Source organism: Chionomys nivalis, chromosome 4 (assembly GCF_950005125.1).
Source record: "Chionomys nivalis chromosome 4, mChiNiv1.1, whole genome shotgun sequence".
NCBI lineage: Eukaryota > Metazoa > Chordata > Mammalia > Rodentia > Cricetidae > Chionomys > Chionomys nivalis.
In genome coordinates, this window is record NC_080089.1 from 82,228,367 (window position 1) to 82,254,875 (window position 26,509).

Sequence of the window (26,509 nt, forward strand, 5' to 3'; positions counted from 1 at the left end):
AAAATTTTGAATTTATTTATTAAAAAGCAGAAACACTTAAATCTGGTATGGTTTCCAATTAAACTTTCAAAACTATTTAGGGAAGTTACTGCCTTGCAGTTTTTGTAAACCTGACCCCTTCTTTCCTCCTTTTCCCCTTTCTTCTTGTTTTTTGTTTTTCTTTTTTGTTGTTGTTGTTGTTGTTGTTTTTTCCAGAATGAAAATGAAGCATAGTTTATATCACCTTCTTACTGCTTGCACTTACTTATGTATTTGCGGTTTATTTTGTTTTATTTTGAGATGCCCAAGGTGGTGGTTTCAAACTGTCAGGGTCTGATGTCCCAACATAAACTGCTTTTCCCTCTCTGGACCGGGTTGGAAGAGCTGGAATAATTGAGACACAGTTCACACAGCAGTATCAGAAGGGAGTCTCAGGCCTCATTCATTCCTGAGGTTCACCTGCGTTTATTTTTCAAGCACCTTTTATTCCCCAAGGTAAACTAAGGTGGAAGTTCATTAACATTCTCTTTCCAGGGGTAGCAGGACTTTTCAAACTCTGTCACTAGCTTGGAATTTACCCCTCTTCTCAGGCGATCTACATAATAACAAAGGAGAAGGAGCAGTATGTCCTGAGCCTTTGTTAGATAGAGACAGCCTGTCTAGAGGGTGTGATTGCTTTGGACCCCGACTATGGCCCGAGAACTTGGCTGTCACACCATGTAGAAATATGGGCCTGCATCAAACACCCTGGTTCAAGTGATCTTTCCTACCACAGCCTCCTGAGTAGCTGAAACTACAGGCAGATGCCACCATGCCTGGCCTTAATTATTTTTATCATCAAATACTGATTTTTAATAACAATAAAATTTCAGAAACTAAAGTACGTCAAGAACCAGAAGTTGCAGAAAGAAAGCACAAACCATGGCAGTCCACAAGAAAGTCTGAGAGTATGAGCCAAAACCAGTGGCACATTCCGGATGTTACCCCTAAGACTCAGAAAGAGGTAATGTGTTCCCTTAAAGGACATACTGTCTTTAGTAATACCTGTCTGAAGCTTGGTGGCAATGTTGGGTATTGCGTCTTAAAGTGTTTATGCCATATTTAGTGGAATCACTTGTTTACAAGATGCTATTTTTTCAGAATACTGTACACCTATAGGTTCAGTAAGAGTACATGTCAGGATAAGTTCTGATTTTGTCAGTTTACTAATAGACTTGTAGTTTTGTTAGTTTTTTGTATGTGTGGGTATGTACCTGTAAATGCAGGTTTGTTTGTTTTTTTAAAGATTTATTTATTATGTATACAACATTCTGCCTCCATGTATGCCTGCACACCAGAAAAGGGGACAGATCTCATGACAGATGGTTGTGAGCCACCATGTGGTTGTTAGGAATTAAACTCAGGACCTCTGGAAGAGTAAGTAACCAGTACTCTTATCCTCTGAGCCATCTCTCCAGCCCCCTAAATGCAAGTTTTCATAAAAACTAGAGCCATTGAATCTTCCAGGAGATCTCTGTGAGCTCCAGTCTAGCCAGGGCTACATACTGAGACTGTCTAGAACAGTGGTTCTCACCCTTCCTAATGCTGTGACCCTTTAATACAGTTCCTCATGCTGTGGTGACCCCTGACCATAAAAGTATTTCATTGCCACTTCATAACTGTAATTTTGCTGCTGTTATGAATTGCAATGTAAATATTTTTGAAAATAGAGGTTTGCCAAAGGGATCGTGACCCACAGATTAAGAAGACTGGTCCACAACAAAATTAATCCTGGGCTCTGGATCATACAAAAGCCAGCAACTTCCTAATTTCTTCTGGCTTCTACACCCATCCCATACATCATCTGTCTGATAGCTGGCCTTCACATTCATAACTCCTCTCTAATGATCATTTCTTCATGGTAGCCACATATACTTGCGTGCTCACTACCTTACTTCCAAAATACCAAGTGCACGCAGCCCACTGCATCACTGTCTATAACATTCCATTGCTCAGTAACTTACATAAGCACTTTCTTCCTCACATACTCATCACTAATCCCAGTGTACATGTCTGCACTCCTGTTTATACATGAGGAGGTCTTAAACAAAGGAGAAAATATTCCAAGAAGAGAGGTCTTTTAGCCATTTTTAAAGTTAAAAGGACGCCATTACAAAAAGTAGAATAGATTTATCCATTGTGATTCTTCTATAATGAGGTGTCAAGGTCTAAAATTATAATCAGTGCAATCTAGTGCAAATACTTTCTAAAAACTAAAACTGTCCCCAAATTGAAGTTCATCTCCTTAGGTAAAAGAACATTTTATAAAATTTTAACACTTAATAGTTCTGATACAATGAAGATGCTGGGTCTTGTTTTGTTAAGTAGTGTGTGCCTTTCTGACATATAACCAGTTTGAGTAGAGTATATTAGGATTAAAAGTTTGGAATAAAAGTTTGTAATAAAATTTAACTAGAAGTTGGGCGGGGCATAGCTTAGTCAGTAATTGCTGCACAAGTGTGGGGCCCTGAGTTTGATCCTGAGTGTCAGTGTAAAGCACGTGGGGTGGTGGCCTGTGCTTGTAGGGAGATGGAGACAGGTGAGTCCTAGGACCTGAGGCTCACAGATTAGGCTAGGCCGGGTCCTAGATCGAGACTTTGTCTCAAAACACAAAGTGCATGACATCTGAAGAACACTCTTAAGTTGACCAGTGAGCTCTATCTGTACATGTGCATAAACTCCTGCATATATATACAGGAACATACACATATGCCCACCTGTTTTATCATGTTTTGGTTTTCATATTACAATTATAAAGGTTTTATTAAGCTGTTATATCATTGTCTAATTTGAAAACTCTTAAGTAATGGAATTTAAATTTTTCTTTTAGCAGAAGTGTCCCACTGTTGAGCAGCTTGGCTTACCAGTTTCAAAGCAGTCGCCTCCGATGTCAGTTCCTAAATGGATTGATCCTAAGTCTGTCTGTGAGACACCCAGTAGTAATTCCATGGATGATTACATGAGCTGGTAATTACCTGTGCATCAAGCTCAGAATGCAAGGTCGTAAAGAGAAATAAGACACGATTTGGGACCAAACTGTACTTGCTTGAACCTGCTTTCTTATTTTAGACACTTTGAAATTACTGTTTTTCTCAACATCAGTTTTTATCACCTGTAAAATGGAAATGGGAAAGTGGTTATGGTTACACGTGTATTATCTTTTTTTTAAATTTATTTAATTTTATTTTGTGTGGATTGGTGTGAAGGTATCAGATCCCAGAAACTGGAGTTACAGACAGTTGTTAGCTGTCATGTGGGTGCTGGGAATTGAACATGGGTCCTTTGGAAGAACAGACAGTGCTCTTAACCGCTGAGCTATCTCTCCAGCCCCCATGGGCATTATCTTGATGTATAATAATTCTGGGGCTTTTTTTGGTTTGGTTTGGCTTGGTTTTTGTTGTTGTTGTTGTTGTTGTTTGTTTGTTGTTTTTTTTTTGGTTTTTCAAGTCCACCTATCTCTGCCACCTGAGTGCTGAGATTAAAGGCGTGAGCCACCAAATGATTCTGCTTTTAAGAACTGTTGACTTAAAAGTAGTCTATATGATATTATAATCTTTGTTAGAGGTTGGAAATCTTCTGAGCGCACAGTCTCTTTTTCAACATGTATGGCTTTCTGATTGAGAACATGTTTTACAGGAAGTTTAGCATTCTTAGAATGGATAAAGGGATAGATATTTCTGTAGGGAGTGGTGATTGGAATGGGATGGCTCCTGAAAGAGGTCAGGTGTATAATTTACATGGTTTGGAAAGTACTCAAAGATGCAGGCTTGGGAATGAGAGATGTGTTAGGATATTGGATGGTCAGAGCTGATGAAAGGGGGAAATAAAGGTTTTACAACAGAAAATGAGTTGCATTTCAGAGAAAAGAAATAGCCTTCAACTGTTGGCTATGTTTTTAAGGGATAACATAATTCTACAATAAAAAGCCTTTGACTTTTTATTTTCAGAATGTTATTTTTTTATCCTAATTGGAACTGTCCTTCTTATAACCAGTTTCTTATCTATGTAATACAATTTTATTATTGCCTCATTTTATTTTGTGTAGGACATTTCAAAGAATGATTGCTAGCTAAAATAATAATGGATTGCTTAAGATATGTGTGTGTGTTTGCTGTATGCACATGTGTATGTACAGTTGCACATACATGTGCCTGCAGGCCAGAGTGGGGTGTCACTCTCTACCTTATTCCCTTTAGATGGGATCTCTCATGGAACCTGGGGCTAGACTGGCAGCTAGCAAGCCTTAGTCGGACTTGTGCCTCCGACCTGCACACTTTAGGGTTACGGTCCTGCACATAGCCATGCCCAACTTTTCATGTGGGTATTGGTGATTCTGACTCAGGTCCTTACGCTTGCACAGCCAGTGCTCTTACCCTCTGAGCCATCTTTCCAGCCCCAAATTATTTATTGTTCATATTTTTAGAGTTCTTTTATACCAACTACTGTTACCGATATTGGCGATATAACAGCAAACAAAGGAACAAAGTGTGGATGTGTGCTGAACAGACACACAAGCTGGAAGACCAAACACCTTTGGTAGCATAACTGGCTCTCAGCTATTTCCAGCAGGCTGTCATAGAACATTATTGTTTAAAACCAGTTCTAAAATCTGTGGTCAGAGCTTTGCCTTAACTAGACTATTATAGAATTCTCCTTACTCCATATTTTTAATTCCATTTTGCTTATTTTATTAACAAGGATTTCTTTTTAGGGGATGAAAATTGATTTCAGAATAATTTTCACCAAATTAAATATCTGGTGGTGATATAAGTAGAATATAAATATTAGCTATTATGAAAAGTAGGTAATGTGCCATAAATAGAAAATATAAATATTGGCTCTTATGAAAAAAAGCTAGCTAATATGGCAATTTTAGGTTTATGTGACTCCTTTTAGAGTATATAAAGACTTAAAATTATCCTTTTAATTTGTTAATATTTTTATATTAAACAAAATAAAAATCTCCAGTTTTAGGACTCCAGTTGTGAAGAAGGACTTTCCACCTGCCTGCCCATTATCGACACCTTACAGCCAGCCTGCCTGCCTGCAGCAGCAACAGCAGCAAGGACTCAGTACTCCTCTTCAAAACTTACAGGTTTGATGAGCATGCTCTGTGGTGACATGTGTTAAGGTGCAGTCACTTTCATAGCTTTTGCTTTCACAGTATCAAGTTCTTGAGAAAGGTCTTTAGAACCTGTCCATTCTTTTTTTTTTTTTTTTTTTTGGATTTTTCGAGACAGGGTTTAACCTGTCCATTCTTGATTAGAGTGTCTCCCACCTATTCTTGGGGAGTAGACCAAGGATCCAGTTTGTGTAGTCTGGTAAAACTTGTCTTATGATGGAACTTACTTTCTATTTGTGAGAAGCTTTGTTTCCATTGTTAATATGCTATTCATTTGGAAAAGTGAATTTTCTGAATAATCAGTATAGCAGTGTGAGGTACTTAGAGTGTATTTTAAGTGTTGTAAACTAACAAAGATTTTGCTTATATGTGATTTACCATTTGACAACAAAACAAGGTACCAAGTTACTGAAATTACTGTATAGTACCTGTGAACGCAGTGTGAACATGGGTCTTTTAGAGAGACTTCATGGATGTGATTCTTGGCCGTGTGATTCTCCAGCTGTGTGATCTTTGGCAAGTTACATGAGCTCTTTGTACCCATTTCATCATGTAACAAATGGAGAAATCACACTGCCTGCTGCTAGAATGGTTGTTAAGGTTACGTTAATTACATGTGTAACTCCTAAAGCAGAGCATGGAGGACCCGGCACTTAAAGTTAATAAACATTAGCTTATATTGTTGTTTAAGTGAAACAGCCAGAAGAGTGATCATCTATTAAAACTAATTGGTTAAAAATAATTGACAGAAAGTAGAAGAGTGGTTACATACCTTGGAGGGAGGAATTGGGGATTGTTAAAGGGCAACGGGTGTAGAGTTTCAGTATTTGATGACAAAAAATTCTGGAAGTGGACAGTGGTGATGTTTCCACAATGACTACTGTTTCTATACCACTGAATTGTACTTAAAATTGGTTACAAAGGCAACAGTTGGGTTAAGTATATTTTGCCACTATTAAAAAAAATGACCAAAACATTACCTGATGATCGATTATATAATATTAGCTATGGAAAGACTTGATAGTGTCTGCAGTCTTGAAATTATATAAGTTACAAAGTGAAAGGAAAGCCTAACATGGTGGCATATGTCCTCAGGACATAGGCAACAGGATCCCTGTGAGTTTGAGACCAGCCTGATCTTCATAAAAAGTTCTAGTACATCCAGGATTACATAGGAAGACCCTTTCTCCAGGGGGAGAGGGAGAGATTTATGTTGGTTCAGGTCTGTTTATTGACCTGTTAGTGGTAACAGGACCTATTCTGGCTAAAATCTGGAAGGCAATTCAGAAGTGATTGGGAAGGGGGTTTGGAGAATGTTCTAGAGGGACTTCAAAAGGAGTCAGGTGTGACTTACAGATTGGGGAAGGAAAATGGTGCTGGAGGTTTTCCTGGGCTTTAAAAGTTGTAGATAGCATAGCGAAACAGAGTAAACTGATCTAATTAGTAGTTTGTAAGCTTTCAGCCAGATGAGGAGAGGTGGGTAGGGATGAGGAAACTTACAGAGGAAGATGCTGGTGTTGAAGTAGAGTTCACTGGTGTCACTGTATTCTGAAAAGTGTACACAGCAGCGGTAAGACTGTCAAAGTAATTATTGTCTAAGAAATGCTGTTTAAGGAGAAACAAGGAGAGCGCTTGGGAGACTGCTCTGACTTAAGACTCTCAAGTCCCGAGAATAAAGAAATTAGAATCCTTCTGTTAGCTTCTTTTTTTTGTTTTGTTTTTTGTTTTTTGAGACAGGGTTTCTCTGGGGCTTTGGAGCCTGTCCTGGAACTAGCTCTGTAGAACAGGCTGGTCTCGAACTCACAGAGATCCGCCTGCCTCTGCCTCCCGAGCGCTGGGATTAAAGGCGTGCGCCACCATCGCCCAGCCCCTTCTGTTAGCTTCTGTAGGAGACTTCATGGAAGATCCTGTCATTTTGAATTTAAAACATGGCTCAGTAAAACTGAAGTTTATTCAGACTTTAATTGATTCAGTTTAGTTACTTTGGTAATCACAAACTCTTCATTTCCATTACTATCTCAAGTGGTCTCTTAGCACACCGTCTCTTTTAAAGTCTCTATAAGCACAAAGCAAGGCCGTCCAGCCATAAAAGAAGGACGGAAAGGGCACTGCTGTTGGTAGATTGCCGGGGAAGATGCTGAGGTTTGGAGAGATTACATAACTTCTTGAACTGCTCTCAGGACAGGAGAGAGGGATGAAATGTCATTGACTGGAGCTGACTGCACCTTAGCACATTGCTTTTATATAAAGTTAAATGGGAGGGGTGACTGCCTGCTTGTGAAAGAGACACAAGGAAAAGAAATAGGAGAGAAAGATGAAATGTTTCTGCTCAGATTAAGTAAAAATCAGTTAAAGAGGGAGCACCTTTAGAGGTTTGTCTCTGAACAAATTTAACATATTTTTCTTATTCACCTTTTACAACTTCTGTTTTTTTGATTCTTTTTGAGGCAGTCTTTTGTAGCTCAGGCTTACCAAAATTAGGAGCATTCCACTATACCTAATGCAAACTAGTCTCTTAGATATGTTCTTTGAACTTATATTTATGTATTTTAATTGTTTAGGTTTCAGGATCCTCAACGATAAATGAATGCATTTCTGTTAAAGGAAGAATTTATTCCATATTAAAACAGATAGGCAGTGGAGGTTCCAGTAAGGTAAGTAACAAATAAAATAAAAAACACTCTGTCTTTTCAAGTATGGGAGCAGTTTTATTTTCTAGAAGCCCTTGTTTCCCTAGAGCCAGAAAAGCTGCCTCATATCCTCCCCTCCTTCCTGCAAAGTAAGTTACCCTCTTTAGACCTAAAACTGGATCTGTTTCATGCCTTTTCTTCAGTGTCCTGTGCTTTTAGATTTCTTCTGTATCACCTTGACATTGGCTTGCAGTGGCAGTAACCACTATGTATGATCACAGGGAGGCTATAATTGAGGACATGGCATGATCTGTGGGTGTGCTTAGAGTCATTCAGTAAAAATTTTCAGTAGTGAGTTTGTTTTATTTGAGGTTCCCCATTTTACGATGCTCTAGTCACATAAATTTCTGCAATTAGATTATTTCCTAAATTTATCTGAGTGATTTATTTTTAAATGTATTTTTATTTTTTAGATTAGTATGCAAGATATTAGATAGCATTATTGCCGTCCATTTCCATCCATTTTCCTACGGGTTTTATTTTTCTATATAGCTAAATGAAATCTCATTATGAATATATATTTTTCATTATCCATTCAATTGTGAATGAACATTTACTGGTTTCATTTCTTGCTGTTGTGAATAGAATGGCAATTAGCATGGATGTACAAGTGTCTGTGTTGTAGGATATGGAGTCTTGGAACATATGCCTACAAAGGATATTGTAGCGTGAATTCTAATCGTTCTTACTAAAAACCCGGAGTCAGATAATAGGGAGTGAAGGCTAAGAGATCAGAGAAGCAGAACAGCCAGCCACTAGAGAAGCCTTTTACCTCTACCAATGCTCAGACCAAAGGGGTTATCCTGTCCTCAGACTGCCTCTTCAGACTTTGTCCTGAGTTCAGGGTGGCCTTGAACTAATAAAGATCCCTCTGCTTCTGTCTGGGATTAAAGGTGTGTGCCACTAAAGTCTCCAGTGCCTTAACTCTGCACTCTGATCTTCAGGAAAGCTTTATTTGTTAAAACACATACAAAAATATCACTACATTTTCCCTTTTTTGTCTAAAAAAAGGCTAATATAAGAAAATGAAACATGATTAAAACTCAGAGACAGAAATTGGGGTTCTATCTGAAGGTTAGAAAAGCAAAACAGCCAGCCATTGGCTTTTACCTCTACCTGAGTCTGAGATGATGATCCTGCCTCCAGGAATTTAAGAAAGAGGCTGAGATTATGAGCTGTCTCCTCCTGTTTTATATTCTTCTCTAGGGCTGGGATTAAAGGCATGCATTGCCTAGTTGCTGTAGCAACTGGTGTGACTACTGGAATTAAAGATGTGTGTTACCACTGCCTGGTCTGTAAAGCTGACCGGTGGGGCTGTTTTACTCCCTGATCTTCAGGCAGGCTTTATTTATTAAAATACAGATGAAATGCCACTACAGAAAAACTATATACAATAAACATAATAACTATATATAATATGTACAAACAATAAGTATCAACAATGTCTAGTTCATTTACATTTGACAAATTTAGAGAAAATACTCCATTATCTATCCTATCTTGGTGAGTCCAAAATGTTGTACCTAATTCACTTTCTATCTTACTTGAATTACCATCCAAAACTATCTTTTGATGTCTCTCAATCTTATATTCTTTGCATTTCTTTAATGAATTTCTTTTCTGAGTCTGGTAAGCAAGGAAAACCATAAATATAGTTTTCAACTCCCTCAGAGACCTGAGAAGAAAATAATATTAACTGAGTAAGCAGGAAGTGCAAGCAAGTAACTTCTAAAAAAATGTGAGAAATAACAAATATCTGGCTGCCTGGACGGTCACCCAAAGTTCCCCTGCAACATTGGGACATCTTCAGCCTAACTGCCTAGAATATTTGACAGACTTTTCTATGAAACAGGATTTTTGAAGGACTGTCTCACTTGGTTTGACAAGGCTTATCAGTCATTCTCTTCTCTGTCCTGCTTTTCCAATTAGGACAACATACTGTTAGCAGTAGAGGCAAGGGCACTTTCTTGCCCAGTGATTTACTTTTGCCCCAAAGACAGTAAACTCCATGTGAAGTTTCTTTGATGTCCATCATCTTCTCTGAAGTAGGTTGGTACTGCCAGGAGCAGAACCCTATTAGAAAATCTTAAATGCTACATTCTGTAGATCTCTGAAGTATTGAAGACTATCTATTTAAAATATATCTGTTTTATCTTTAAAACATACCCAATATGACTACAGGTTTAATTGTAATAGGTGACCAATTACTATCCTGTATTTCCTTATTATCCTAAACAGTTGGTAATAATAACTTCCAAAATCAGAAATCTGCATTGCATTGTTTAGAATGAGCTGTACAGGTACAGTACCTTGAGCACCAGTAGGAATGTGTGTAGACGTTTTAACAAAATGAATCTCAAATTTGTATCAATATACAAAGTCCAATCCAATGTAAAACATTTAAAACTAGTAGTTGCTTTTTAAAAGTAGTAGATTCAATAATCTACCTTTTTATCTTATATTAATAGACACCCTTTTTTTCCAGAGTAGATTGATAATCTACCCTTGTATTCTATTATATCTGTATCCTCCTTTTTTTCTTTCAAAACAAGAACCCTGAATCTAATCTCCCTTATTTAGCTTTTTTTTCCTGACCATTACCAATAACAACTTGTAACCAATCTCTTTAAAAAACAATGACAAATATCCATAATTCAATAAAAGACCAAAAACCACCCCACCTCTTGGGAATGTAGATATCGTGTTCTTAAATTTCCCTCCTGCTGACTGGGGGTAATGGCATTTTTAGGGGATTCTGAAAAGAAAAATTCGGGGTAATTGTCAAGTCCTGGGAGAGATAGCTGTATCATTTGTTGTCCAGTCTCTGTAATGGAAAGTGCTGGGCTTGTCTCAAGTCCTGTCTAGAGTAGTCTGTTAGGCTGGATCATCTCAAGTAGTCACCTCAAAATTGTTCTAAGCATTTTGTAGTCCAAAGTCGATCTTTAGGTGATACTTTTCAGTTTAATGGTAGTATCATAGTCCTGGAGGAATCTTCATTGTGGGATCCCATCATCTTTTTGAAGACTTCAGAGATGGCATTAGGTCAGGTTATTCTTTTTCTTGTAATTTCTTTCTTGGTACTTCTCCCTTTTTCTTCTTATACTTATTTCTCCAAAGGTCTTTAAATTCCTCAAGATGTTAGTTATTATTTTCCTGTAAAGACAAAAACAAAACCCTGCCCCAGCCCTAACTTTGGGGTTTAATCTAATCTTTATCAATTTTGATTCATAGTTTCTTCTGAAATTTTTATCTTCTAAAGCTCTTCTGTCATCCAGAGCAGTATGGTTTCTTACAATAGGCATTAGGTTTTTTAATTGCTCTGGGAAGAAGTTTCCTTCATGATGACAGGAAATGGCCAAACCGAATTTGGCATGGGGGGTATGGTGGCCTGTGACAGGCCCATCAAGGCATTTCCCAGTTGTTAGGGGTAATTCTATTACAAGTTGACCATGAGTTTAACATTTGATTCACAAAAGGTGAATCCATGCCGTATGAGAATATTGCTTCCTTCAATCTTCTTAAGTCTACCATTGCCACAGGAGTCCAGACATTCAGCTCTTACAGAGTCTTTGGGATATCTATCATTTGGCAATTCCTGTAAGGTTACTGGATATTTAAGGTTTGTTGTTTGAAAACCTTAGGCTGTTCCTCTCAAACCTTATAATGCAATGCTGAAATTGTATCTTTAAATTCTTCTGTCTGGATTTGAATATCTCTATGATCTGTTTTATTAAGTTTTCTAAGGCCTGTATCTTAGCATTCATGCCAAACAACTTTTTAAGAGATAAATCTAGAATTATCAAAATGGCAACAAGGATTATCAAGATGATAATTAACAGTATATCAATCCTGGCTGATTATCCTTCCATTTAATTGTTCCATTTTTAAATCATGCATTGTGTAATCATACAAGCTATAGGATTTTTATCATGAAGCCATGGTGAACTTTGCCAAATGCCTTTTCTGCATCTGTTGAGATGATCATATGGTTTCTGTCTTTATTACATTTATTAATATGTATATGTGGAGCCAATCTCCAGGATGAATCCCACTTAGTTGTGACATTTGATCTTTTAAATGTGCTTTGAGGCTTTGTTGTTGTTGTTGAGAATGTTTACGTCTATGTTCATTAAGGAAATTGGTTTGTTTTTTTTTTCCTTTGTCTGTCTGGATTTGGTATCAGAATAGCACTGACCTTGTACACTGAATTTGGTGCTGTTCCTTCCCTTTCTGTGTTGTGAAATAGTTGAAAAAGTGTTGATATTAGCTCTTCTTTTAAAATTTGATAGAATTCAGTGAACACATCTGGTCCTAGACTTTTGTTTGAGAGGAAATTTTAGAGTACAGTTTCAGTCTCACTGCTTGTAATCTTGTTTAGTAATGGTACTTCTTGGTATAGTTTTTATCTGATTGAACATTTGATCCCATTATTTGTTTGGTTCCTTTTCTATGTTTCAGTTTCATGTTGGTGTTTTTCCATATCTTATACTTTCTACCCCACTTTACTGTTTTGTTCACTTTGGAGATTGTCTTTTGGGGTCTTGGATCGATTTCCTAAGACCATGCACATGCCTGTTTAAGTCTTTGGTCTGGTCATTAATTCATTTCAAAAGTAGGGCTCTGAATTACGTCAGGCTCAGTGATAACATTTTCTTCTGGGACTACTTGGTGTCGTGAGCTCTGTTCTCAACTGCCTGAGTAACAAGGAACGCATGGTGAGTGCTGTTTTTACAGACCATGGTTCTCGCCCACTGCAGTCATCTCTGCCTTTGACACTCCCCACAGAGCCACCCTCAAGATCGTTGGAGCTTTCTTTAAAACTGGTTCTGTGCTTTGATTTTTAGGTTTCTTAGTAGACAGTTGGGGTTTGCTTTTATTGTAGTTGTTCTCATTGGCTAGCACACACACACACACACATGCAGCCCTGGATTTATTCTCTCACACTGATGCATCTTTCTCAGTCTTCCTGCGTCCCTGAACCTTAGGTACGAAGCCTCAGGACTTAGGCTTTCATCACTTTCCTTCTCTCTGAACTCAGGCTTCCTTTGGTGTTTTCCTCCAGGGTGGTGATTGTTAAGTGCTATGTTTCTGCTTACAGCTTCCAGACTTGTATTTCCAGTTCAGGCCTCTCATTTTCAGACTAACTTTCCACACTTGACTGCTCAGCATCTCTTCTTGGTTACCAGGTGTTTAAGACAGTTGTGTAAACACTCACTCTCTAGTTTTTCCAGTTGCAGTAAATAGCAGCTCTATTCTTACAATTACTTAGCTAACAACCTATTGACTAGTCTTATTATCATTCCTACCTCTTGAGTAGCTTCAGAATCTACTTTTTATTGGTGTTGTTAGTTTGCTATTATCTTTTTGCTTAGTTTATTACAATAGATAATAATTTTACTCAGTCTTTGTTCTTTGAATCTGGCCTATATCTTTTCTCCTTTCCTTCCTTCTGTCCCTTACCATGGTGTCTTGCTTTTTAACCCAGGTAGCCTTGAATTTGTAGCAGTTCTCCTACCTCAGCCTCCCAAATGCTGGGATTACAGGTGTGTGTCACCAGCCTATCTATGTCCTCAAGGCCTTGCTTATGTGCTTGTGTCCTCTCGGCCAGGGCATACTTGATTACACTCTAAATTTAACTGCAGCTCCTACCTTCCAATCACCAGTGTTCTCCATTCTCCTCTCTGTGTCTACTGTAGTTTTCTTTTCTTTTTTTTTTCCAAGACTGGCATCAAACTCAGAAGTCAACCTGCCTCTGCCTCCTAAATGCTGAGATTAAAGGTGTGTGACCACGACTATCCGTAGCTTCCCTATTAACCCCATTCTGTGAATAGTTTGTTGTTTGTGCTCTGCCCTATACTTACTATTGAGATGGCAATATTTGACTGCTTGGATGCCTGCAACTGAATAGGGACATCATTCATTTGTTGACTGTTTCTCTTTAGTTATTAGGCTATTCTATGCTGTGGTGGTACATGAAACAGGGCTTTTGGGCTTATTTTAGGTTTTGCTGTAGTTCTCTAAATCAACTTACAATAACGAGTCTTGTTTCAGGCTATCTTATTAACATATTGCAAATAAGGAAAACATCAGACATTGTGGCACTCATCTATAATCCCATCACTTGCCAGGCTGAGGCAAGATTTGCCTGGACTGCAAACATAGGATATGTAGGCTAAGGGGTATGCTCTGGTAGAATATGTATACATTGTGTGTGCAAGACCCTGGGTTTAATCCCCAACATCAAAATCATAAGCAAAAAATAAAATAGAGTGTATATTACAACATCTAGCAAGTCTTCCAATAAATATTTTCCTTTTCATGTTCCCTTTATCAAAATCTCAATTATAAGCATAAGGAAGGAATTGGGGTAAGAGAGTAATTGAATAGAAATGATATCTCCTTTTGGGACGGAGATGAGCAGGTGGGGACAGAGGAGAGACATGAAGGAAGAAGAGACTCTATATGAAATGTCATAACGAAACACTTTACTCTGTGTGTTTTCTTTGGGAAAACCAGTATTGAAGAAGAGTGTGCTCTGCTTAGGACCTGATGGGCCCTCTAATGTGTACAGTTTCAGGTCTTGAGCCTCACATGCGTTTAGACTCATTCATCCCCAGTATCTATGGGGTAGTCAGAGTTAAACGACAGACACACTGTTCAGTGTCAAAGGATGGAAGTGAATAGATGTGTGATAGGCACTGTTCTTTGGATTTGGATTACTGTTGTGATGTATATGTGTTGGAGAAGGGGCCACTTGTTGGTTCCCGGCCACTTAGCTCCAAAATAACCACACAGAAACTGGATTCATTAACCCACTGCTTGGCCCATTAGCTCTAACTTCTTATTGGCTAGCTCTTACATATTAATTTAACTCATTTCCATTAATCTGTATATCGCCACATGGCTGTGGCTTACCCGCAAAGTTTCAGCATGTCTGACTCCAGTGGCAGCTCCGTGGAGGCTCCCTGACCACGCCCTTCATTCCTCCCAGCATTCAGCCTAGCTTTTCCTGCCTACCTAAGTTCTGCCTTGCTATAGGTCCAAAGCAGTTTCTTTATTCATAAATGGTAATCACAGCACACAGAGGGGACTCCCACATCATACATACTGGAAGTTGTACCTTCACATGCTTCCCTCTTTCAGATGTTATTTTCCTATTGGTGTCTTTAGAAATTGACTCATAAGAACATATTGCCAACCTGACTGAAAATGTGACTTACCCTACTTTTCACAAATGAATAAAATGATGGCTTACAGTTACTGTATTTTTAAAAATATTCTCTATCAAAGAAATAAACTTGTTGATATTAGGCACAATGAAAAAAAGCAAGTTGTCTATCTCAGCCTTAGCCATTCTTACCTGAATGTCTTTTTCTCAGGGTTACTTCCATGGATGAGGCATCCCTAGAGTTTTGTGAACATAGCAGCAAATTTAAGTTGCTTTTCTTAGATGTTGATGTAGAAAACTTGAGGCATTTGTACAGTTGAGTTATTTGAATGTTCATTGTCACAGGGGCTAGAAATGGGCACTCACTCGCTCATCATCCAGGGTTTGCTTTACTTCTACATTCAAAAGCCCAGAATCTTCCATTGTTCATGGTGGTATTTCTTTCAGAATTGTAATGGTTTATAGAGGGAGGGTGTGTTCTAAACTTTTCTCTTTTCTGTCTATGCAGGTATTTCAGGTATTGAGTGAAAAGAAGCATATATATGCAATCAAATATGTGAACCTAGAAGATGCAGATAAGGAAACTATTGACAGTTACCGGAATGAGATAGCTTATTTGAACAAACTACAGCAACACAGTGATAAGATCATCCGACTCTATGATTAGTATGGATCCATTTTTATTTTTAAAAGAAAACTTTATTTTTGCTATAATTCATAGGCAAAGAGTAGATCCTTATTGATTTAATGTAGGCAATTATTGTTTTGTTGCTTCTGTTCATTTTTAATTGCAGTGAAATCACAGAGCGGTACATCTACTTGGTAATGGAATGTGGAAACATTGACCTGAATAGTTGGCTTAAAAAGAAAAAATCCATCAATCCATGGGAACGCAAGAGCTACTGGAAAAACATGTTGGAAGCAGTACACACAATCCATCAGCATGGTATTTTAAAATCTCTTCATATATATAAAGTTTAAAATAGTTGTTAATTGTGTCCTCTTAGAAAGATACTCTTATTTTGTCAGTACCTACCTTTAGTAATTAATTGGAAGATTATTTAGAGATGAAGAAACAAACCCATTTCTCTTTTTTTTTTTTTTTTTTTTTTTTTTTTGGTTTTTCGAGACAAGGTTTCTCTGTGGTTTTGGAGCCTGTCCTGGAACTAGCTCTTGTAGACCAGGCTGGTCTCGAACTCACAGAGATCCTCCTGCCTCTGCCTCCCGAGTGCTGGGATTAAAGGCGTGCGCCACCACCGCCCGGCAAACCCATTTCTTAAGAGTGGTCACACAGAGGACACAGACTGCAAACTTAAATCCACACACGTGCAATGTAACTCTATCCTCCTCATATTAACTGGTGGTTCTTACCTTTCACGTCCTTGGATTGTAGTAGTAGGTACTAGACTTAAGGATCTGGATGTCCTGAAAGCAGGAAGGTGATGGTCAGTGCTTCAGCCTCCACAGAATTTCCTGTTTTCTTGTCTCAGAGTTGGTTTTTTGCTTTTGTGTTTACTATTAGTCCCTGGTTTTGTTTGTTTGTTTTTATGTGTTTAGTTCTTCAGTGCTTTTCTTTGCACTTTTCCCTGTCTTTAAAATAAATGTGTTCAATTTAATGTGTTTTCTCTGCTTCTCTTTCTCTAACCTAAGAATAATTAGTCAGTGATGAGGGTTCTTGAGTGGTGTGGGAAGGTCTTGCTCTCTGACTGTGGCTGCTGATGCTCTCCTGGGCAGTGTGCAGCAGTGTCCCACGTTTTGACCGCCAAACACCTAGCGGCAACCCTCCTTCCTTTAGATCTAGGCCCTGTAACCTTGAACAATTCACTTAAAGTCAAATTACATTAGTGTACTCACCCTGAAAATGGGGATAATGTACTTACTCATTTATTCAGCATTGTTAACAGGTCAAAAGTGTTCATTGCAAGTGGCAAGTTTAGAGTGGCACTTGGCACACTGAATTTGCTAAGAAGGTATAGAATGTGTAATAAATGAATATTAATATGTTGACTAGTTAAAAGAATCAGCTTGATCCAGAGATTGTAAACTGTTTTTGTTCATAGAATGTTTTACTTTATCTAATGTAATGGATTTTATTTTGAAGGCATTGTTCATAGTGATCTGAAGCCTGCTAATTTTCTAATAGTTGAAGGAATGCTGAAGCTAATTGATTTTGGGATTGCAAACCAAATGCAGCCAGATACAACAAGCATAGTTAAAGATTCTCAGGTAGGACACTTTTTGCTGTTTTGAATTGTGTTGTAGTGTTTTGAACCAGGGTTTCATATAACCTAGAATGGCCTTGGCCTTGCTCTGTATCAGTGACCAACCTTCAATTCCTGATCCTGCTGTCTGTGCCTCCCAGGTGTGGGATTACAAGTGTGAGGCCAGGCCTTGCTTCAGGTAGAACTCTTAGTGATTGCTGGTACTAAGGTTTAGTTCCTTTATATCCATCAAATATTTTGCCATTATATTTTTTTACTGGCCATGTTCTTCAAAAAATTTGGAGTCTTTTGTTTTAAAAATAAAAGAATAGAAACTATGATTATAAAAGGTCCAAAACCATAGTCAATTTGATTTAGAAAAGCAGTTCAAAATCAGACAAATATATCAAGGAAATTTGAATGGTTTTCTCATTGCTGAAGCGGAGCAATGCTCTCCATTGTCCTGTTTCTTTTCTTCGCACTTAAATTGGGAGATTTTTAAGAGAGCTTTATTGGAAATAGTGAAACATTCCGCTCAACTACATTAAAAAATGATTATTTTATTATTTGTGGTGTGTTTGTGTGTATGTTTGTCGAGTGCAAGCATGCTCACGACAGATTGTGCAGCACGCTCACCTCTGTAGCTCCAGCTGTGTTCTTATAGTAAAATCTTCAATAGCAAATGGAATGAAGCCGTGTCATAAAAAATAAACTAGTGACATGAAGATAGACCTTAAAGGTAATCTTGGCTGAACCTCACTTACTGTATCCATGAATGCAGATTCCTGACAGAGGTCTGTCAATTCTTGAAGCAAAATCAGACTTTGTTAGGAAGAATCAGTTGACAGCATACACTTAAAATAATTCTACTTGACAGTCAGTCATTACTTTTTGTATCAAAAGTACAGGTGAACATTGGTTTATAGATAAACTTGAATTTAACTATGGCAAGATCCTACCATTCAGGCTTTGTTTGTGTGTTTCTTTTGTTCTTAGAACGAATGCAGTGGTTCTTAAACATCTTACTGCTGTGACCCTTCAGTACAATGCCTCATGTTGTGGTGACCTCAACCATAAAATTATTTTCATTGCTGCTTTATAACAGCAAATTTGCAATTATTATGAAATGTAATGTGGACATCTGATATGTAACCCCCTGGGAAAGGTTCGTTTGACCCCCAAAGGGGTTGAGACCCACAGTTTGAGAACTGCCAAACTAAAAGATTATTCTATACCATTTTTGACTTCTAGAAACTCTTATATGATTTAGATTTCCAACCCATTTCAGTCTGCATATGGGGCCAAAGATTTTGGAAAGATAAAGCTAGTTGGTTCTTTTTATTTATACATTAGTTTGTTGGTTGGTTTACTGAAGTGAAAATGTTGAATTTATTTGAACATGGAAGTGAGTGACAGTCAAATCCCTGAGTTCGGAATTAGCCTAGGCAGTTGAAAAGGCAGATAATATTAGTTTCCCAACACAGTTACAGACAAAGCACAGGCACTCGGAAATGAGCCAGTTCGTTCCCAATCTGACTCACTTTGTTGGAGTTGTGATGTGATCTTACATATATTATTGGCAGTTATTTGAATTTTTCAAGTCTGTCACTTAAATCACTAATTACCCAAGTTTCTAAGAATCTGACATTTATGTATTTACAAGTACAGAAAGATGTTCTCATTGTTTTCTGTGATTTGGCAAATAGGTTGGTACAGTTAATTACATGCCTCCAGAAGCAATCAGAGACATGTCTTCTTCAAGAGAACATGGGAAAGTCAAGACCAAGGTACTGGAAACAGCTCACTTCGCCTGACACCAGCGAACTGCACCTTTGTAATTGTTTTGGGATTCACTTTTTTATTTTATTATTTTATGTGTGTGTGGTTATTGCCTACATATATGTTTGTTCACCACATGTATGTAGTGTTCTTGGAGGCCAGAAGAGGCAATTGCATCTCCTGAGACTGGAGTTAGAACGCTGTGAGCTGTGGGTTGGATGTTAGGAGTGGAGCCCAGGTCCTCTGGAGAAGCTGCCTGTGCTCCTAACCACTGAGGCGTCTCTCCAGCACCAGTTTCACTGTTCTTTATTGACTTGAGGTTGTCCTTTAATGCTATTCTTTTGTCTGCTGGTTCTTCACAGCGTGCTCATATCAAGTTGACCTAGGGTGCCTGTCCTGGAACTAGCTCTTGTAGACCAGGCTGGCCTCGAACTCCCAGAGATCCGCCTGCCTCTGCCTCCCGAGTGCTGGGATTAAAGGCGTGCGCCACCACCGCCCGGCGTAGGGGGAGCTTTTTGAAGTTTTAAGTTAAAGGCAATTTTAACAATAACTGATTTAGACACCAGAAATGATATTCCTTGATATCCTGTGGTGTCTTTTTGTGTGTTTCCTTTCTAATTTTTTGCATTTACTGTTTTTGTAGTACTGGGGATTGGAACTAGAGTCTTGTGTATTTTAATAATCGTTTATTTATTTGTGAATTGTACTAGCCACCAGTGGCATGTTGTAATATGAGCGGCGGGGCTGCGTCCCCAGCACCCAGCCGCCCGCATGGCTAGCTTATGCCCCGAAATAGTTACACGGAAACTGTATTCTTTTAAACACTGCTTGGTCCATTAGTTCTAGCCTCTTATTGGCTAGCTCTTACATATTGATCTAACCCATTTCTGATATTCTGTGTAGCCCCACGAGGTGGCTTACCAGGGAGATCTTAGCCTGCGTCTGTCTGGAGTGGGAGAATCATGGCGACTCACTGACTCGGCTTCTTTCTCCCAGCATTCTGTTCTGTCTACTCCGCCTATCTAAATTCTACCCTATCAGAGGCCAAGCAGTTTCTTTATTAATTAACCAATGAAAGCAACAGATAGAAAGATGTCCCTCCTCCATCAGTGGCAACTTTATTTCAACCTTGTTGAGTGCTCTTAGCCCTCTTGATGTCCCTCATCAAAGGCCTATTTTCTCTGTTCACGATACATCAGGCTGCCAGGCTAATCTTTCTTTTGATGTTGCAGTGTCTGCACATACTTGGGACCCAGCAACCTGCATGTCCGTAACGCTGCCTCTTCTTCAGCAGTGACATAACTTATGTTTCCCCCTGTGAGTTGGACTTGTGAATAGTGTTTATTTTAGAAGAAAGCAGAGTAACTGAGAAAGAAAGTTTTCATTTCAGCATCTGACTCACTGCTGCATAAATTTGCTTTTCTTCCCTAGAAAACTAGGTTTTTAGGGATTCAAAGAACTTATATAATGTCTGCGTTTATATGTCCATGCCTATGTTGGTCCACACATGTGTGTGTGTGTACACATTTATGTTCTAAGTGTGGGCACATTGTGCCATAGCACATACATAGTAAATGGCACAGGGTGACTTTGGGTATCCATTATCACCACCCAGTCTGTTGGAAATAGTCTTTTTGTTGTTGTTGTGTGCCCAGGTGTACAGCAAGCTAGCTGATCCCCAGGAGTTGGGAGTTTCTTTTGGCTCCCACTCCCGCCTTGCCCTGGGTTGCCATGCCTGACTTCACAGGGTTCTGGGAATCTCAACTCAGGCCCTCATGCTCGGGCAGCAAGTGCTTTCCCACTGAGCAGACCGTCTCCCCAGCCCAGCTTGTGGAAAACCTTATTGAATGTTTTATTTTATAAAGCTGTTTTCGTAACTGTTTCCCTTCTGATTTCTTCTCTGATTTATAATTGCTGTCTTTTAAGTTTTCTTTAGACTTCTCATGGTTTTGTTGAACTTAAAAAAAAACAGATATTAACTTTATGCACAACTTCTATTTTACCTTACTTTCCAGTTTTTGTCTTTGTTAGGTGTTTGGTTATTTGTGTTATTTGTGCTCTCCATGTTCTCTGTGGGTTTTTTTGTTTGTTTGTTTGTTTTTGTTTTTTGCTGCCGTTGTGTGTTTGTTTTTGATTTGTTTTCGCTGTGACTTTTGCTTGAAGGCCGGGTCCAATTTTGAACCCTTGACTGGCTGTGCACTTGCGGCGAGTCTCCTGCCTTGGCTTCTTGGAGTGGTGGCATTATGTGGGATGGGAATTACATTGTTACCACTGACAGTGCCCAGCTAAATATTTTCACTCTTTTGAGTGCAGGGAACTCAACCTAGGGATCTTGTGTTTGCCTCTTGAGCTGTCTCTCCTTGGTACCCTGGTTATTTTCCCGGCTTCTTAATTTAAATCATAATTGTTTTAAATTTAGTGTTTGTACTTGAATTAAAGCAGCTGATTTAACTGGGTGTGGTGGTGTGAGCCTGTGATCCAGCGCTGGGAAGCTAAGGTGAGAGAATCAGGAGCTAACGACTGTGGGCTCCGTAATATCACCTTTCTTCTAAAAAGATGAAAGGTTTACTGAGTTTTAGTTTGGCTATTTTTTACAGAGTTTATTATAGTATTTTAAATGCCTATTTCTAAGGTTTGTAATTTCAGTTAGAATCTGTCTTTTTTACTTTAAGATTTTGAATTATATCTAGAGATTATAATTTTTTCAATTGTCAGCTCACTGATTTAATATGCAGTGACAAATTTCTCCTCCCCACTCTCCCTTCTCTTTACTCCATTCTCAATTTTTGAGACATAGTCTCTCTCCTTATATTGTCTAGACTTTATTGTAACCTTCTAAATGCTGGGATTGCAGATGTATGCCACCACACCTGACTCAGCTTTCATGATACAGTAACATTTTAAAATTTTATCCTTGGGGCTAGAGACATGGCTCAGTGTTCAAGAGCAAGTTCTGCTTTTGCAAGGGACAGTTAAGTTCCCAGCATCTTTGTTGGGTAGCTCACAGCTGCATGTAGCGCCAGCTCCAGGGTATTCAATGCCCTCTTCTGGTTTCTGTGGACAGCCATACACGTGTCACATGTGCACACATGCACATACATAATTTTTATTTTTCAAGTTTATCCTTTTCCTTAATTGGTAATATTGTTTATCATGGTTAAACCGCTTCCTTTTCTTTATGTGATGTTTTGTTCTCATTTCCTAATTGAATTGTAGTTTCTACTTTACTTTCATTTCTTAAACTAAAAAGGTTTTGAATGTCCATTTCTTTTTCTTCCCAGCCTTCACTAACTTTCTGTATCATTTGATTTAGATTTATTCTTTGTGGAAAGTTTATGTCCATGTTTGTTTTTCCTTCCCCATCTTCCTGTTGCTGTGATTATTCCTAATGTGATTTAACACCGTGAACGTTTAATAGTGTTGATCTGGGGGAGAATGAATGATACTTATTAGTTAGTACTCAGAACTCCTGAGGAGGTAGCTCAGCAGTTAAGAGTACTTGCTGCTGTTGCAGAGAACCTGGGCTCAGTTCCCAGAACCCAGGTACACATGTACATTAAATAAACAAACAAACCTGCAAGGAAAAAGAAACTTCTATGATTTACTATGTTCTATTTATTTAATACCCATGACAATATGCTTTATCTTATTTTTGCTGTTGGGGATTCACTTGGGGGTTCTGTGCATATCATGTGAGTGATCTGCCCCTGACTCTGTCCAGCCTGTTTCAGTGGTTTATACTCTGATTTGGGTTGTACAATTTAAACAACCTTTTAAAAATACAAACGTATTGTGAGTTCAGATACAAATGTATTACAGTGTAATCATTTTGGAACAAATAAATTCAAATTTATAGGTATGTTATTTTTTAGTGTTATATTTTCACAAGATGCTAAGAATTTATTTCCTTTAAAGTAGTTTTGAGTTTTTCAAACGTTTAAAGTTAGAAACTAGGAAAAGATGTTTTGTCGTGTCGTGTAAGCATAATCTTACAGTTTGATATTCACTGAGATGTTAAGTGTTACTATATAATCAGGATTACAGATATTTAATATTATGTTACCTTTTCTTTTAAAATAAAGCAACCTTTTCTGCTTCTCTTACTTAGATAAGCCCCAGAAGTGATGTTTGGTCCTTGGGGTGCATTTTGTACTATATGACTTATGGGAAAACCCCATTCCAGCATATCATTAATCAGCTCTCTAAACTACATGCCATAATTGACCCTAATCATGAAATTGAATTTCCTGATATTCCAGAAAAAGATCTTCAAGACGTGCTAAAGGTAACATTAACAGTACGTGGGTGTAGAAAATAATGTCTCCTAATTTCGTGTTGTTTAAAGGAAATGGTTGAGGTGAGCGGAGTTGTTCGGCTGTCCTTGATGTAGTCCAATGAAAGGACTTCCTGGTGGACGCTGTTTGAAAGCATGCTTTTCCAGGGAAGGTGTTGGGAATTTCTAGAGGTGACTCAGAAAGCCTATCACTGTTCTCTGAATAGATGGCTGGTGTACAGCTTCTGTAGTGTGATGTCATCTGGAGAGCTGATTTGTCAGCCTCGTGTATGAAAACTTGCTTTTTGGTTTTTTTCTTTAGCGCTGTTTAGTAAGGGACCCTAAAGAGAGGATCTCCATCCCCGAGCTGCTCGCACATCCGTATGTTCAGATTCAACCCCATTCAGGTACTGTTTCCTTAAAGGTTACTATTTTCTAGATTACCAACATGAATGAATAGTGTATTAACTACTGAAAACCAGAATCTAAACTGGCCACTCTCTTAGAGCCTGACTTCTTCAAGGAAGTTAGTATTTTGCTTAATAATAAAGTTAATAACATTGCCTTTTTTAACTTCCTTGCATAAGCTTACATATCTTACATAGGGATTGAGATACATTACAATAATGCTCATTAGTGTACAACTCATTAAGTAGGATGTATGTCTTTTTGTTGTTTGGGGACATAATGGCCTTGAATTCATAATCTGTTTACCCAGCCTCCAAAAATGTGATTTTTTTTGTTTGTTTGTTTTGATTGGGGTGGAGGTGTCTTGCCTCAAACGCAGAGCAATACTCCTATTTCCAGCCTCCCGAGGACTGGAATTACAGGCATGTACTTGGCCAGAAGGTGTATTTTCAAATGAACTTACAATATTCTTATTAGCACTAGCATTTTGTTGATTATGTTCCTTGTACAGGCAGCCAAGTGGCTAGGAAAACCAGTGATGAAATGAAATATGTTCTGAGCCAGCTTGTTGGTCTGAATTCTCCTAACTCCATTTTGAAAACTGCCAAAGTAAGTGCATCTACATTAATTCCAGCTGTTTTAAGGCAGTGAGTTAGATACTTAAAGACACATAGCCAAAAGGAAAGTTAACTGGTCACATCTATGATGAAATACATTTCTGCGATTTGGTACTTACTGTTTCTGAGCATGTTTTACGAGTGTAAATCTTTCTGATTTGTGTTGTTATTGTTCTTGGGGTTCCAGCTGGAATAAATAAGAATTTATCTTTTAGACTGTCTCAACATTATTAACACAGCTCTAGAAATCATCTCTTCTAGTCAATTTGTAGTGCAGTCTTAGGAAAATGACAATATTTATCATGTGCAATGGCTTCTGGGCACTTGGTACATTCCCCAAAGCCAGCTTCCTGGGACTTTCTCTTTCCGCTGTTGTGTTGGCTTGATTTTGTTTGCTTGTTTGTTTTGTTTTGAGATAGTTCTTTACTGTTCAGTCTTTGTAGCCTAGACCTTAGGGTGTGTATCAAGACTAGCCTTGAACTCAGGCAGAAATTCACCTGCCCTCTGTCTCTGGAGAACTGGGAATCAAAGTATGAGACACCATTCTCAGATCCATGGTGATATTTGATCTCATTGTCATCAAATACTTTTGTAATTTCTAATATCTATGATTGCTTATCAATTAGATTAGCTACCAAGCTATTACAAATTAGATATTTGAATCATAATATAAAATTATGGATATTTGAAATAACAATACTTTGTTCTCTGGATTAGGATCAAGTCAACCTATATTGCTAATGTGGGCCCATCTTGAATGAATTTATTATATATTCTCTATACTGTGTATATTCGTGGAATCGTAGATTTTTCTTCTCAGATGCTGATGGCTGAAAAAATACCCTTGGGGTGTTTAAGTTGAACAAAATGTCTTTATATTTATTGCTTTTTATTTCATGTCTCCATATTTTAAGTTCATACCAGTATATTATTCAAAATGTTCTTTTGAGTAAAATTAAGGTAAATTAATCACTCCATCACTAAGATTTTATGTTCCTTAATGGCAAATATATCTGTCACCTTCATAAATTAGATGTTGACTAGTCTTTAGTCTTTTCACTTTTAATAATTCAGTTGCCCCCTGTGTCCGTGGGTTCCATGTCTAAAGTCAACTGCAAATCAAAAACATTCTGAGAAACAATTTACTGGACTATACCTACTGTCTTGTTATTATTCTGTAAAAAATGTAGGAAATTGTATTAGTTATTATAAGTGAATTAAAATATTCAGAAAGATGTATGTACATATATGCAAATAGTATGCCCATTCTGTAAGGGATACTTACAGTCTTATCAGGTAGGAATCCTGCTAACCAGCCCTTCAGTACACTAAGGGACAAGGGAACCTAATTATAGGACTATTTACATAATAATTTTAATGTCTTTGTTCATTGGTGTAAATAACTTGTGGGATTATATATTGTTTCCTAATGAATATACATGTAGGAATTTATGAGTAAGTTTTCAGGAAGAGTAAGGGGCTTGCGGTGGTCTGCATATGTGCTGATTGTGTTATAGTTCTCTTGTGGAAACGGTGAGCTGCATTTCTTTATATTTAGAATTCATCACAGTCTTTACTATTTTAGTAATACATTGAGCTAAAATGTTGAAAAACAGATTTGTGTTTTTATTTCAGACTCTCTATGAACGCTATAATTGTGGTGAAAGTCAAGATTCTTCATCATCCAAGACATTTAACAAAAAGGCAGAAGGAAATTGATGTACAGCTACTCACAAACCAAAAACACTAAATCTGTCCATCTGCTATACTCTTGAATCGCCACGGAAATCTACCTTAGGAAACAAACTTGCCTGAATTTCTTCAGTAAAAATCTTTGTAAATTATCCTCTAAGAAAACTGTAAAGCTAACCACTGTGTTAGATTATATAGTTGTGCTTTTGTTTTCTGTTTTTCTGTAAATCTAATCGGTCTGGTAACATTTCATACGGAGCGGGGGACTCTGGACTGTTGATGATATCTGTAAATAGAGACGACCTCTTACTCTGAAGACCTGTGTAAATAAAGCTTATCCTCATGAGGGACACCACCGTCTCCAAGTTGTACGACAATTTTCTTTAATCTAATGTGTTACTGGCATGATAGCAAAATTCTTCGAACTGGATTAAGAATAGACCTTAGTAAATAAAGTATATCAGTTAAATTTCCAAAGGGTTTAAGATTATAAGTAGGTCTGGGTGATGCAGGCGGATCTCATGGGATCTTGTGAGTTCAA

The 26,509-nt window shown here is 38.0% G+C and overlaps 1 protein-coding gene across 1 annotated transcript in view; it reads left to right on the top strand.

Moving 5' to 3' along the window:
- Positions 1-26,284, top strand: part of Ttk (TTK protein kinase) — a 44,259-nt gene extending 17,975 nt beyond the window's left edge. Inside the window, exons 11-22 of the mRNA XM_057767839.1 lie at positions 852-982; positions 2,852-2,985; positions 4,987-5,113; positions 7,702-7,794; positions 15,507-15,664; positions 15,793-15,944; positions 17,100-17,224; positions 18,906-18,986; positions 23,087-23,263; positions 23,574-23,658; positions 24,171-24,268; positions 25,912-26,284. Coding sequence (XP_057623822.1) covers positions 852-982; positions 2,852-2,985; positions 4,987-5,113; positions 7,702-7,794; positions 15,507-15,664; positions 15,793-15,944; positions 17,100-17,224; positions 18,906-18,986; positions 23,087-23,263; positions 23,574-23,658; positions 24,171-24,268; positions 25,912-25,995 — 1,445 coding nt within the window. The 3' untranslated portion in view covers positions 25,996-26,284. The remainder of the gene's footprint in view (positions 1-851; positions 983-2,851; positions 2,986-4,986; positions 5,114-7,701; positions 7,795-15,506; positions 15,665-15,792; positions 15,945-17,099; positions 17,225-18,905; positions 18,987-23,086; positions 23,264-23,573; positions 23,659-24,170; positions 24,269-25,911) is intronic.
- Positions 26,285-26,509: the final 225 nt, after the last annotated feature.